This window comes from Phycodurus eques, chromosome 17 (genome assembly GCF_024500275.1).
Source record: "Phycodurus eques isolate BA_2022a chromosome 17, UOR_Pequ_1.1, whole genome shotgun sequence".
In the NCBI taxonomy this organism is placed as follows: Eukaryota; Metazoa; Chordata; class Actinopteri; order Syngnathiformes; family Syngnathidae; genus Phycodurus; species Phycodurus eques.
This window is the reverse complement of record NC_084541.1, coordinates 15,941,703-15,955,016: the sequence shown is the minus strand read 5'-3', so window position 1 is coordinate 15,955,016 and position 13,314 is coordinate 15,941,703. Positions and strand designations below refer to the sequence as shown.

General features: G+C 37.7%; 1 protein-coding gene across 1 annotated transcript; it reads right to left on the bottom strand.

Moving 5' to 3' along the window:
- Positions 1-1,474: 1,474 nt before the first annotated feature.
- Positions 1,475-12,310, bottom strand: LOC133415586 (hexokinase-2-like). Its single transcript, XM_061701717.1, has 12 exons — positions 12,286-12,310; positions 11,806-11,880; positions 10,823-10,913; positions 8,562-8,724; positions 8,176-8,324; positions 7,793-7,912; positions 6,429-6,524; positions 6,256-6,355; positions 6,002-6,185; positions 5,490-5,645; positions 3,944-4,177; positions 1,475-3,666 (listed from the first exon to the last, which is right to left on the bottom strand). The coding sequence occupies exons 3-12, from the start codon at positions 10,880-10,882 to the stop codon at positions 3,480-3,482; spliced, it is 1,449 nt and encodes a 482-aa protein (XP_061557701.1). The 5' UTR covers positions 10,883-10,913; positions 11,806-11,880; positions 12,286-12,310; the 3' UTR covers positions 1,475-3,479.
- Positions 12,311-13,314: the final 1,004 nt, after the last annotated feature.

The window sequence follows — 13,314 nt, the reverse complement described above, 5'->3', positions numbered from 1 at the left end:
AATATATATATATTAGATTAAAGTTGTACATTTTACCAGAATAAAGTCATATATTTTTGAGGGGGGAAAAAGTCTAGTATTTGTGAGGATATTATAAAATAATAAAATATTAATAAATAATAATAAAAATATTTTCGAAAAGAAAAAGTGGTTTGAGGCGTAATGTAAAAAAAAAAAAAAGAAAATGACTTTATGGGAATAGTAGCATATTGATTTTATAGCTAAAAAGTCTAAAAAGTTGAAAAATAAAAGTTGGATAGCTTCGACATGAAAAGTTGGATATTTTCGACAAAATGTTGACAATTTTCAAGATGTTTTTGGGATTAAAGTCATAATTAGAACGAGAGAGAGAGAGAGTATACCGGTAACTATTTTCATAATATTACGATCTGAACATTTTTGTCGAGCTATATTATAATCTCATAAATATACAACGTTTTTCTCTAAAATATGCAATTTTGTGGAAAAAAAAAAAGAAAGAAAAAAAGCCTTGCAGTGTGGAATGCATGAACAGACCACAAGGGGGCAGCATATTTGCAGAGAATTGGGTCAACTGCATTCAGGAAGCGGAAGGCTTTGAAATCTAAACCCCCCTTCCCAGAGTGCAATTATCATAATATAAATATTATTTCTTAATTGATAAACAAATGGGTGATCAAATTCACTTCAAATTGTGTGTGTATATATATATATATATATATATATATATATATATGGTGTAGGCCAAAAAGCTTTGCACTTAGGATAGCTCTTGGCAATTGCGGCTCTTTTGGGAGAATTACCACACAAAATGGCTGACTTCCTGTCAAATTTTGCGCATGGGTCCTTGCTACTTTTTCGTGCGTCTTGTTATGACGTGCCCACCCCATTTCGTGTAAACGTTCTAGGGGGCGCTGCAGATCTATCCATCCATTTTCTGTACCGCTTTATCCTCACTAGCAGATATAAAACTTTAAAAAATATATATTTTAAATCTTAAATCTTTTCACATATTTTGCCTTTAATCTCGGAAAATAAACAACTCTTTATCTCATATATATACAATATTATTCTTTTAATATTATGATTTCTTTCCTTGAAAATATACGACTTTATTCCTCCCAAAAATAAAATTTTAATATAAAAGATATTCAGCTTTTTTCTTTGAAAATATTAAAAAAAAATATCAAAAATGTACTACTTGAGTTTCGGATGAATTTTTTTAAAAATTATTGAAATATATAAATTTCAAGTTTTTATGTAGAAAATATGGAACATTATTCTCATGGCTTTAATCTAAAAAAATTATGCAATTTTATTCTCATAATGCAACTTTAATTAAAACAAATATACACAAATTATCTTGACTATCATTTTTTCATCTTGATAATATAAAATATAGGTATAAGTAAAATGACATGTTTTTCCTCAAAAAAATATACAGCCATATTTCCGTAATATATATCCACATTTTCACTTTGAAAAAATACACCACTTTATTCTCATATTAGAACTTTAATCTTGAAAATATAATATGTGTATAATTTTTTTTAGTAGTAAAAGTAGTAAAAAAAAGTAAAATGACATATTTTTCCTCCAAAATACACAGCCTTATTTTTGTAATGTATAGCCACATTTCCACTTTGAAAATACATACATTTTTCCCCCCAAAAGATACCTTTAATTTCATGTCAGTAGGTGAAACTGGGGTTCCGGACTGCTTTTTTTTCCCCTTACTTTCCAGGTGGCGTGACTGAGTAAGTTTCGGGCAGTGGGCTGTGTTGGGGAGCCCTAAAATACATACGTTTTCAGCAGGATGGATACACACGCTTGCAAAAAAAAATTGCAAAAAACAAAAACAAAACAAAACCATGAATGAAGCAGAAAGGTGATGTTCATTTTTCTAATAAACTCTGATTTTAGGCAAACAGGTCAACAATCCATTGTGCATCAGAAGGTAAGTCCATGTAATGATTACGTGAATGGCGGCTTGTTGACCTGCTACTTTTGTGTAACACCTCTATGTCTGTTATAAACTGCTTCCTCTTTTCTTTTTTTGACCCGATGACCTCCATGAAACACCACATAGCCTAGTTAAGGTGTCATCTTTAAAAGACATAAATGCATTAAGTGTTATCATGACAGAATAAAACATCAAAGTGACTATGAATGGAAGAAATAGGAGTGAGTTGACAATGGGGATTTTGAATTTCGAGGACAAATACTATTTCTCACTCGAATTAGAAAACCAGGACACTGCATGCGGAAAGTATTTAGAGAGCTTCACTTTTTCCATATTTTGATGAAAAAAAATGGAACTGAGTTCATTGTGGAATAAGTTTAACAAAATATAGAAAAATGAAGGGGGCTGTAAATACTTCCCTGATGCACTGAACTGTTGTGATTTCTTTCACATTTTTCATAAATTAGCAAAATAAGAAAAAAAAAACAGTTTCATGTTGTCATTACAAGGTGTGTAGAATTTCGAGAAAAAAATGAATACATCAATTTTGGAAAAACGCTGTAACAAAAATTTGGGGGAAAATAGAAGGGGCTGTGAATACCTTCCTGAAGCAGACTATGTAAAAGTTGTTGTTTTTTTAAATACATTTGCAAAACACATTTCTATATATTTTCATCTCGTCATTATGGGGTGTTCTGGCTAGAATTTTGAGAAGAAAAAAAAATTTTAGGCTCATATTTCACTAAAACAACCTTACCAACCAATCCCCTATTTGGGATGTTATATTGGATTTGGGGCGGCACGGTGGGATAGCTGGGATAGGCTCCAGCATGCCCGCGACCCTAGTGAGGAGAAGCGGCTCAGAAAGTGGAAGGATATTGCCTTTGCGGTGCATCAGTAAACATGAGAAATATGAATTAAAATCATCCACGCAATCCTGCCTTAGAGACGTTTTTCTGCCGAGTCATTCGACTTTCTTGAGCTTATCTACATCACTAGCGAAGATCTCCGTCAATCTCTCCACTCCTGAGCCAGCGCTGTCAACATAAACACTTGTGCTCTCAAACGTGGCTCTTCTACACGGAGGGAACCAATCAGAGGAAAGGGGGTAGTCTTAGCCAAATAAGGACAAAGTGGATCCAAAACTGGGTCAAACAGAAGTAGCTGTCAGAGGGGTGTTTTCTGGATACTCATATGACAAAACCGAGGTGTTTTTTGGAAATGAAATTGACACTTTTATACTAAGTCCACGTTAGGGAGTCACTCAATGGGGGTCTAAATAGCCAAAATATGGAACCTTTAATCAAATTTGGAATAAGGATATAACACATCAAAATGTGGAAAACGTGAAGGCGCTGTGAATACAGTATATGTGCATCCGGAAAGTATTCACAGCACTTTTAGAATTTTCAGGGGGAAAAAAATTCATTTAACCCATTTTAAAATACAAGGCCGTAACATGTAAAAATGTGGAAAAAGGTCATTAAATAAATCGAGCGATGTGCGTTGTTGTCAGGGCTTTCCCCCATCCGCACCCTCACTGGTCTTCGTCGTCGCTGTCCTCGCCGTCGCTGTCCTCCAGCAGGCGGGAATGGCGGGCCAGCCGCTCCGCCACTGCTGTTACCATGGCGGCGCCTTTGCCGCTGCCGTCTTCCGAGAGCAGGTAGGTGACGTCGCAGTCGGGGGCCAGCCGGCGCACCGTGGCCTGGAGCTCGGCGCTGAAGCTGCGGGGGGGAAATACAACATTTGGAAAATGACTTTGCATTTGTTTAGTGTTTGCATATCAACAGACTATTTATGCATTTTTTTTTTCCACAATGTAATACAGTTCACATGTGTCTTAATGACATAAGATCACTAATTACAGCACACTTTCAGTTTTGATGGGGCAGTGCTTTGTCATAAAAAAACAGCCCACATTCACAGACAATTTTTTGGAAACAGGCAGCTCATTGGATTTAATTGGTCGGTACAATTTTCCAGACGAAACCGGTGTCTTACTTTGGGTGTTTCCTGTACACCGAGCCGTCCACCCCCACCGTGGTTTTCAGGTGGTCCAGGCCGCGACTGACCCGGATGCGAGTGGCGATGGTGGCCAGGGCGGCGGCGCAGAGGCGAGCGGACCGCGATGACACCGTGTCGCAGACCATACGCACCACGCGCACGTCCACCGGGTCAAACGTCAGACCCATGTCGCTCAGCATTTTCCTGCCGTTCTCCAGACCGACGGCCTCCCTTGAAGGGAGGAAATACAACGTAGACTTTCAAAGTCAAATCGTTGTCCAAGTAATTCACTGAACTACATGCTGCTATATCTATAATACGTAATTATAGTCAGAAGCCATCCACTTGTGCCTCGCTTTGCTAATGTCAGTGTGTTTTATTCAATTGAAAATGTTGTTTTCCCCCTTCAGGGTTTCGAGAATAACCTTGTAAATTGGGGGGGAAACAGGAACACACAAATAAATGATAGCCTTTTAATTATTTTGGGGAAACAAGCATTTGGATTTTTTTGAAATAAGCTTTTCAATTAAAAAAAATGCTTTTAATTACTTCAGAAAAAAAATAATTTGGAAAAAATACACGTAACACATGTTTTTAATTAGTTTGGAAGATAAGCTTTCAAGATGAAAAAAATACAAATAGAGATACTTGAAAATAAGCTTTTCATTAGAAATGTACTTTTTAATCATTTTGAAAAATAAGCTTTTAAATTAAAAAAAAAGATAAAAATACACAAGTTTTCAATTAGTTTGGAAAATCATCCTTTATTTTACATTTTTTTATTATAAAATAAGATTTTAAAAATACACAAATACAAAATATTTTAATTTGTTTAGAAATAAGCTTTTAAACAAAAAAATAAAGACTTGTATTACCTTTAAATAATCTTTTATTAGAAAACATTGGCATTGCAGTTTGAAAAATAAGCTTTTGAATTGAAAAAAGAAATTGCAAAAAATGGAGTGTAACTTTGTTCCAAGTTTGTATAGCTGTTTAGATTTTTCTTTAAAAAGGGAGCTTTTCGATCAAATTAACATCGTGGGTGCTTTTTAATTTGAAAACAAGCCTTGAAGAAGAAAACTAAATGTTTTAAATTAAAATATGAAAAGCATTTCATTTAATATGAACCCTAACTTTTTTATTTTGAAAATAAGATTATAAATTGAAAACAACTGAAAAATACCTTTTAAATTACTTTTTTTTATCCATTTAAATAAAACACACCATTTAAATAAAACACACACAAAAAAGGGTATTAGTAACTTTGGAAAGTAAGCTTGAAAGAAATGTTTTGAACGTTATTTTGAGATTACAGTGTCTCTTTTTGTGTACCGCTCTTAAATGACCACCAGAAGGAAGCAAAGTTCGACAGAGTGCCAGACGGGATGCCTTAAAACTCTGTATGGTCATCCGTATTGAAATAAAAATATGATCTTATTATTGATCAACTGATGTGAGACGAATTGAGGATGAGTGTCTAATTAAAAATGATTCATTTAGAGTTGCGATGTGAATTGTGATTATTTGGGAAAATAGCACTCACTCTTCAATATCAGAGATGTACTTGGTCTCAAATCCGCCCGGCGACAGCAGCGCCTCCGACGCCTGTCCGTTGAACAGCAACCCGTCCTTTGTCATCCTCACCAGCAGGAAGCGCACGATCTCGCCCAGATACATGCCACTGATCATCTTCTCAAAGCTGCGCAAGAAGAGATCATGTCTTTAAGCCGAACTTGCTAAAAAAAAAATTTGTTTATGGTTGGTGTCTTCGGACAAAAGTTAAATACATGTATGATTATTTATTTGTACAAATACGATATATGTAAACACGAACAAAACCTAAACATGGGCTATTGTCATCTTTTGTGGCTCTGTAGTGACATCCTGTGTTGAAAAAAAAATGACATTGTAGACGTTTAAAGTTCCCACGAGTGCGATGTCACGGTCCCCTTCACTATTCACTCGAGCGAGGAGGAAACGCCTTTACCCGTGTTGCAGAATGCGGAAGTAGCGGCTATTTTCAGAAATACGGCGCAGGATTGTCAGACGACGTACGTGTGAATGCCGGGGTTGATGGACGTCTTGTCCACCTGGACGTCGAACTCTGTCTGGATGTCGCTGAGCGAGCCGTTGTCGCCGAAGCCGCCCCACTCAGTGTTGATGCACATGCGTCCGTGGTCGCTCTCCACGCGCTTCACGTTCTTCATCTCCTCCATGTAGCACGCGTTGGTACCCGTGCCTGCAGCATGGAGACAGACGGTCACCTAAGGCGGAGTTGCCTTGTTGCACGTGGCGTGTCGTATGTTCACCGATGATCATGCCGATCTCGCAGCTTTGGTCCTTGTAGCCGCAGCTCATCATGGTGCCCACAGTGTCGTTGACCATGGCGATGGAGCCGATGTTGTAATCCTGGACGATAAAGGTCGAGTGGCGACTCGTGGGTAGTTTCAATATGTAGCGGTCTACGACGAATGCAACTCACCCCTCGTCTGTGAATGGCCTCTCGCAAGAGCTTCACCACATCTTCTCCCTCCACTCCGGAGCACTGGAAGCCTTTAGTCCAGCGGATTAAGATGCTCTGCGGCGGACACAAACCGAGAGAGAGAGAGAGAGAGAGAGAGAGAGAGAGAGAGAGAGAGAGACAGAGACAGAGACAGAGACAGACAGAGACAGAGACACAGAGAGAGAGAGAGACAGAGAGAGAGAGAGAGAGAGAGAGAGAGAGAGAGAGAGCAAGTGTGTCATTTAAAAATAAATTTAAAATAAATAAGGCTTAATAAATAATAAACTTAACAATAAACTATTTTTTAAGAAGTTTATTGTAAGTAATTGTTGTTCCCCAAAATAAATGTATTAATTAAAAAGCATTTTTACTCAATATTTGATCTAAAAGGTTCTTTTCAAGAGTAACATATATAGTTTTTTTTCTTGTTAAAAGTAGATCTTTCAAAAAATGTTCGACCAAATTAAAAAGCTGTTTTAATTTTTTTATTTTTCATAACTTACTATACACGTATTTTTTCTTTTATTCTTTTTCCAATTTAAAAGTGTATTTTAAAAAGTACTGTAAAAGCAATTTTCTCATTGTGCTTTTTTAAAACCTAAACAAAAAATGGTTATTGTTTTTCCAATCAAAACCTTATTGTTTATTTAAAATTTATTTTTAAATAATCTTATTTTCAAGTCACTGTCTTTTTCAATTTAATCAATTTAAAAATACATTTTCCTAAAAAATATATTTTTAAAAGCTTATTTTAAAATAACGTTTTTCCTAATTTACTTAACTGAAATATATATTTTTAAGTAATTATAAAGCTTATATTTTGTATTCTTATATCATTTATTTTCTGTATGTATAATTAAAACACTTTTTTCAGTCTCAAAATAATTAAAAATAATTTGGCTTTTCTTTAACATTAAAAAGCTGTGTTCATTTATTTTTCCATTTTTTATTTACCACATTCACTGCCATTGACGGCTTTAGAAGTCAAATATCCATGTTAACTGGGAAGGCTGGAATTTAAGAACTCATTTTAAAAAATTATTCAAAGGTGTATTTTCATTTGTTCTTTCAATTTTATAGCGTATGTTAAAAAAGTAATGAAAAGCAATTCTTAAGCTTAATAAAATAGTAATTATTATATTTTTATAATATATTTTATAGTTTGAAATATTTTTTTCAATGTAAAAGCTCACTTTCAAAAGCAAAACCTTTTCAATGTTTATTTTCTTAATTTCAAAGCTGAATAAATAAAAATTTTAAAATAGCTATTGTTTCTTATTTAAAAGCCTATTTCCAAATAATTAACCATCTGTTTTTATTGCGTGGGCGTGTGTGTGTGAGACCTTGTCAATTTCCTTCTGATGGCATGGAAAGGAAAAGGTGAAGCCCAGGGGGAGAATTTTCCCCTGCAGATTCTGCGACTTGAGAAAATCCCCCAGACAGGCGGCAATGTGGTTGAACAACTGAAATTAGCCAGAGCCAACGGCACTTTTAAAGTACAATCGAAAACATACACTCTGTGCAGATAACATTGCGTACATCTGTTAGATCTGAATTTCGCTGATCTGATTTAGATACATGATGGGATAAAATATGAGAATTGATTTCAATTTAAAAGCATAAATAGGTAAGAAAGCGCTTGCTATGATGCAGTACAGTTGTATGGTCTCCAAACACATAATTATAATAAGGCTTCTCGTGATTATCATTATTATCAATCTTGCACCTCTTCTCCGGGTCCCCGCATCATCTCTTTCGGGATGGCGCAGATCTGACTGTCCATCTTCACCATCCTCTGCTCTTCCTCCAACACTCGCACGTGGAGCACCCGGAAGTTTGTCCCGCCGAGGTCCAAAGCCAGGAAGTCGCCTTTTTCTGCGGGGTGCACCAAATTGTTTGTCGAGGAATAAAATAAAACAATAAAATATCTGTAGTATTAATTCCCCGCTTGTTTTTTTTTCTGGCTAAATAGCACCACTGAACAAGCGTTAAATAAAAATTTAACGTCATCTTATGCTGCCACTGGAGTGTATATGTATTATTTATATAGAATGGAGATCGCTTCGATGCGTGATGATGCGATTTGTTTGGGAACTGCGGTCGTCGAGTTACCCGTCCCGTCCGGCGTGGCCGTGACGAAGGTGGGCAGCATCTGGACGGCGGCCCTGTGGTGCGAGTGTTTCCCAAGGCCTCGCCTCAGATCGCGCTCCAGTCGCGTGGAAACTTGCTGAAGGACCTCCAGGGTCAGCGTGAACGGCTTCAGGTAGGTATGAACCTGCATTGGGAGGAAAAGGAGAAACCTTAAAAAAATAAAAATAAAAAAAAAAGAAGGCAATCTATCCATAGTTGTTGGCAATGAATCAACCAATACTCAGACCAATAGAAAAGTCCAAGAAACTAAGTAAATATCTGTCTACACCATCTATCAATTGACATTATGTTGTCATGATGTTAACAAATGAACTATTATTATTACAGTACCACTATTAAATGGACAAAGCTGAATAAAGTAATGTGTGTGTGACATATATGTATGCGCAGTTAGTACATACTAAATGTGCTGGTGTGCTACAAATGTTGGCATGTAGAGGAGGCGTCATTTCGGCAGGAAAACGTGGACGCTTACGATCATCTGGAGACGACAACAATTCCCGTTTTCCTGTTTCCCTTTAGAGCTGTTCAAAACGCCCACCATTATACTGCGATCAACCATGGGCACAGCAAACACTGAAGCACAGTGGATTTAAAAATTGTCTTCAAATGCCAGGTTTCAATTGAAAAAATATGTAAAGGTTTTAGAGAGGGGAAGTAAAACTAAACAAGATACTGTGGTTCTGCAAGTGCATTCCAACTCATGTTAAATGGCAGTGAGCCGTTAAAGCTCTTCCGATTAACCCCAGCTATTCTAGTAGGCTTTTCCTGACATTTTTGTTCCTCTCGAGCAGAAAATTAAAAGATCTTTCGCTAACGTTGACTGACGAAGCACCCTGTCCATCTGGGAGAAAAAGACATGATCCTGATGCCACCAGCATGCTGGACTTTTATTTTTTATTTTTTTACCTTTAATAAATAAATAAATAAATAAATACCATTTTCAAAAAACAAATTTTTTTTTAAATTGTCTTCATGGGGTCCTTTATGTCAATTTTTGAGGAATCATTTTAAAATTTAATCCATTTTGGAAAAAAGCTGCAACACAAAAGGTGGAAAGAGTGAAGCCTTGTGAATACTTTACAGATGCACTGCAGGTGTGGAAACAACGACTCATTTGCCTTTTGCAATAAAAGCTCTGATACAAACACACAAGCCTGCAAAAAGTATAGAAGGGGGGCGTGTGTACATCGCAATACAGGGCCAATTTCATCACGTCCTGCGACTGTTGGCGAACTTCCTTGGCAGCAGCTTGCCACTGTTTTTAAGTCTCAAATGATCACGTCCTCTCCGTTGTCTTTTCTACTATTCTACTAGTAGGCTTTGTGTAACCGTGAAGCTAAATTGGGCCAGTTTGTCATCATTTTCCAGTCATTTTCCAACAGGCATGTCGGCTCACGCCTCATTTCGACATTTGGATCTGATTCTAATCCGGCCTCCCGCTCTCTGCAAGACTTGTCGCTACATGACTTCATTCCTCCATCATGACTCCGAAGCTGTTAAACAAAAAAACTAAACAAAAAGTAGCAGCCACGAACAGCCCAGTAGACTTTGTGGAGGTTACATTTGGTGATATGCTTTAAAAACTACAACTGAATGACATTATCAGTCTTAAAATAGACATATTATGCATTTGTTAAATACATTTAAAACAGTTCCTAGCGGCCTTAACAGCATGGCTGTGAAATTCTCAAAATACTCACTGAAATTAGCCTTGTCTCATGCTAATGAGTTTCGTTACCATGTTTACCCGGGGCAGAACACTGGCGCTACATTGACAGCAGGTGAGCCGTAAATACAACAAAAGCATTTTCACTCGTGGAGGCAGCACTGCAGTGTGTGTGTGTGTGTGTGTGGCGTAACCTTTGTTACCATGGCAACTAGCGGCGGAACTGAAAAGCGCGCCCGAGCCGCCGTAAAGTCAGTAAAAGCACGGGTTGTATTTTCACTCACGCGGGCGGCACTTCATCACCAAGCCGCCGGATTGCACTTTAGTTAGTGCAGTGGATCTGAATGTGGCGCATGCAGCGGACACAAACACCATCAGTTAGTACGCGTGAAAGTGCACACGGTCATTAAACGTACCATCTGGGGGTCCTTTACACAGTTCTACGACTGAGACAATATATACGGCTTTTCGCAAAATGCCTTTTGTCCCTTAAAGGCCACCGTACTTCCTGGTTGAGATGTACTGAAAGGCACGAGGCAGGGCTAACATGCACCTTACTGAGCGTGTCCAGAGGGATGCCGTCAACGTGGATGCTGTAGATGTCGCCGTTCATTTTTTTTCTTGTCCTTGCGTCCGTTATTCACCTGTACAGAGATTGAAGTAGTAAACATAAACAAAATATTATGAAACTAAATTAATACAGTGAATCATTCTATGGTGTGTCAAAACATGCCAGGCAGCACTGGGCACTGAGGCAGAAAAGGTCCCCAACTAAACTCCAGCAGTAGTCGTTGATCCCACAGAGCAGAGAGAATATATGGTTTTGAATATTGCTGTGTTCAGTATTTATATGTGTTCCTGCTCCAAGTCTGCTAAAGTGGCAGTTCTTTGTAATTACCGTAACATCAGAGCCATTTTACGTTAGCCTATCTATGGCATTTTGCATCATATGTTAGCATTAAGCTATCAGACTTTTGTTAAGACAAAATTAGATGTTTGCTATACTGTTTGGTGTTCAAATATACCATTCTCTCTTGTTTTATGTGTCAATTTTACAGTCAACCTTAACGGGGAGTAACAACCAGCTTGAAGCAAGCACGCTTTGCCGCTTACTTGGAGAACTGCGCGAGCGAGTCATCATTTCCTCAAAGTGATGTTATACAAATTCCCCCTCCCTTGTCTTGTCAGCAAGAGCGTGAGAACAGGCACTGAGAAATACGTAAAAAAGTCAATTTTTGTAAATTTAAATGTTTAAAGCATGTGGGAGGGGTAAAACTAAAACAAAATGTTTGTTATATGGTCTCTCTATATTGCAGATTTTCACCTATCGTGGGTGGTAGTGGAACATATACCCTTAGATGAACTGTTAACTATGAATTAAACACAACAAACAAACAAACAAAATACAATGTCAACAGACTGCGAACAATGAATGAGGTGAGATTAAGCCTGAGGATACTTGTTTTTCAGGTGTGGTTTACATTAAATACTCGTATTGCAACATAAACCTCACACATGACAGCGCCTTGTCCTTACCTGCCTCAAGAACACGCTCACTGGAGTCGTTCAAGCACGCCGGAATTCCCAGAAGTATTTTCTATATCACACAATCTGTTAAGAAACACAAGGAACATTTCTGTTAGTGCGAGACTTTTAAGGAGTAGTCGTGTGCATGCTGAGAGCAAAAACGACAAGGCAGATAGAATGACAAACTGGAAGAATTCAAACAACCCAACACCGTCAGTCAATCAGGTAAAACAAGTTTCAAAGCCTTAAAGATGTACTCCATGATTGGAAAATTACAATGTAAGCGACAGTATATGTATATAACGTGTGAACAATGAATAAGCTCCACTTACTATAGGAAGAAAACCCTTTGTTTTTGCGATGCTGTCATAAATGGTAAATAAGTTGTGTTCAGGTGCAATTTGACCCAAAACCACAGACTGTAAGTCACGAAATAAAAAAATAAAATAAAAAAATTAAAAAAAAAAGAATGTAAAAGACGCTACTCACCTACTGTGTCCTCTCACAAACTGAGTGAGCTCAGACATCAACTTCTAGGCAGAGGAAACCAGTGACATTTCACTTGGAGGGGAAAAAAATAAATAAATATTAAAAAAAAAAAAACAAGCAGGCACACGAAGGGGGCAGCATTAACTGGGCGTAACTGGGCATTGAGACATTTAGAAAACACAAGTGTGACTCAATGTGTCACGCACACACTTGGTCAGGAAACATAAAAGCTCCAACCTGATCAAATAACAAAAATGTCCATTAAAAGGGGTGCTTAAAGTTACATGAAAAATGGAAACACTTGTTAAAGTTTGGTTGGTTTTGTACTGACAGAAAACTCCAGCATATTTGTTATAGTTGAAGGCCCAATAAACCGACCAAAAAATGTCTTGTAAATTTGACACAAGACAGAGAAAAGTGTTGTTAACTAGTGTGCCAAATTCAAACGAATATTTATTTTTTTTTTTAAATCCACATGTATGTAAAGTAAAGCTCCCAAAGTATGAAAAATAGAGCCCGCCCTTCAGCCGCAGGACTGTGTGGGCGTGTCCGATGAGTCTTCCACTTCAGCTGTCAAACAAGTACCTACGTGTCTGATTGTCACTGCCTACTAAACAGTAAACTTTCTATGAAGCGCCGCTGTTATGTGGACACACACGACACAAATCCTGACGCCGAGTGGCGAGCTCGCTGCCTCGTTTGCTTGCTAGCCAGTTGGCTCGGGAGTTAGCGAACGTAATAAACCGTTCTTTCCCTGAAGTGTCTCCATTGTGAGGGCCTGCACGGGGCGGTATTACACCAGATGGACACACACCTTCCAAAAAGTCCAACTTCCATCTAGTCAGTCCAAAGAATATTCTCCCAAAAGTCTTAGGAATCATTCAGAATGTTCCCCCCCAGTGCTGGGAAAGTTCACCGCTGTTCCACGTTTTCACCATTTGCGGATAATGGCTCTCACCATGATTTGCTGGAGTCCTAAAATGGTTCTCACCGTGGTTCGTTTGAGTCTTAACACTTTAGAAATGGCTT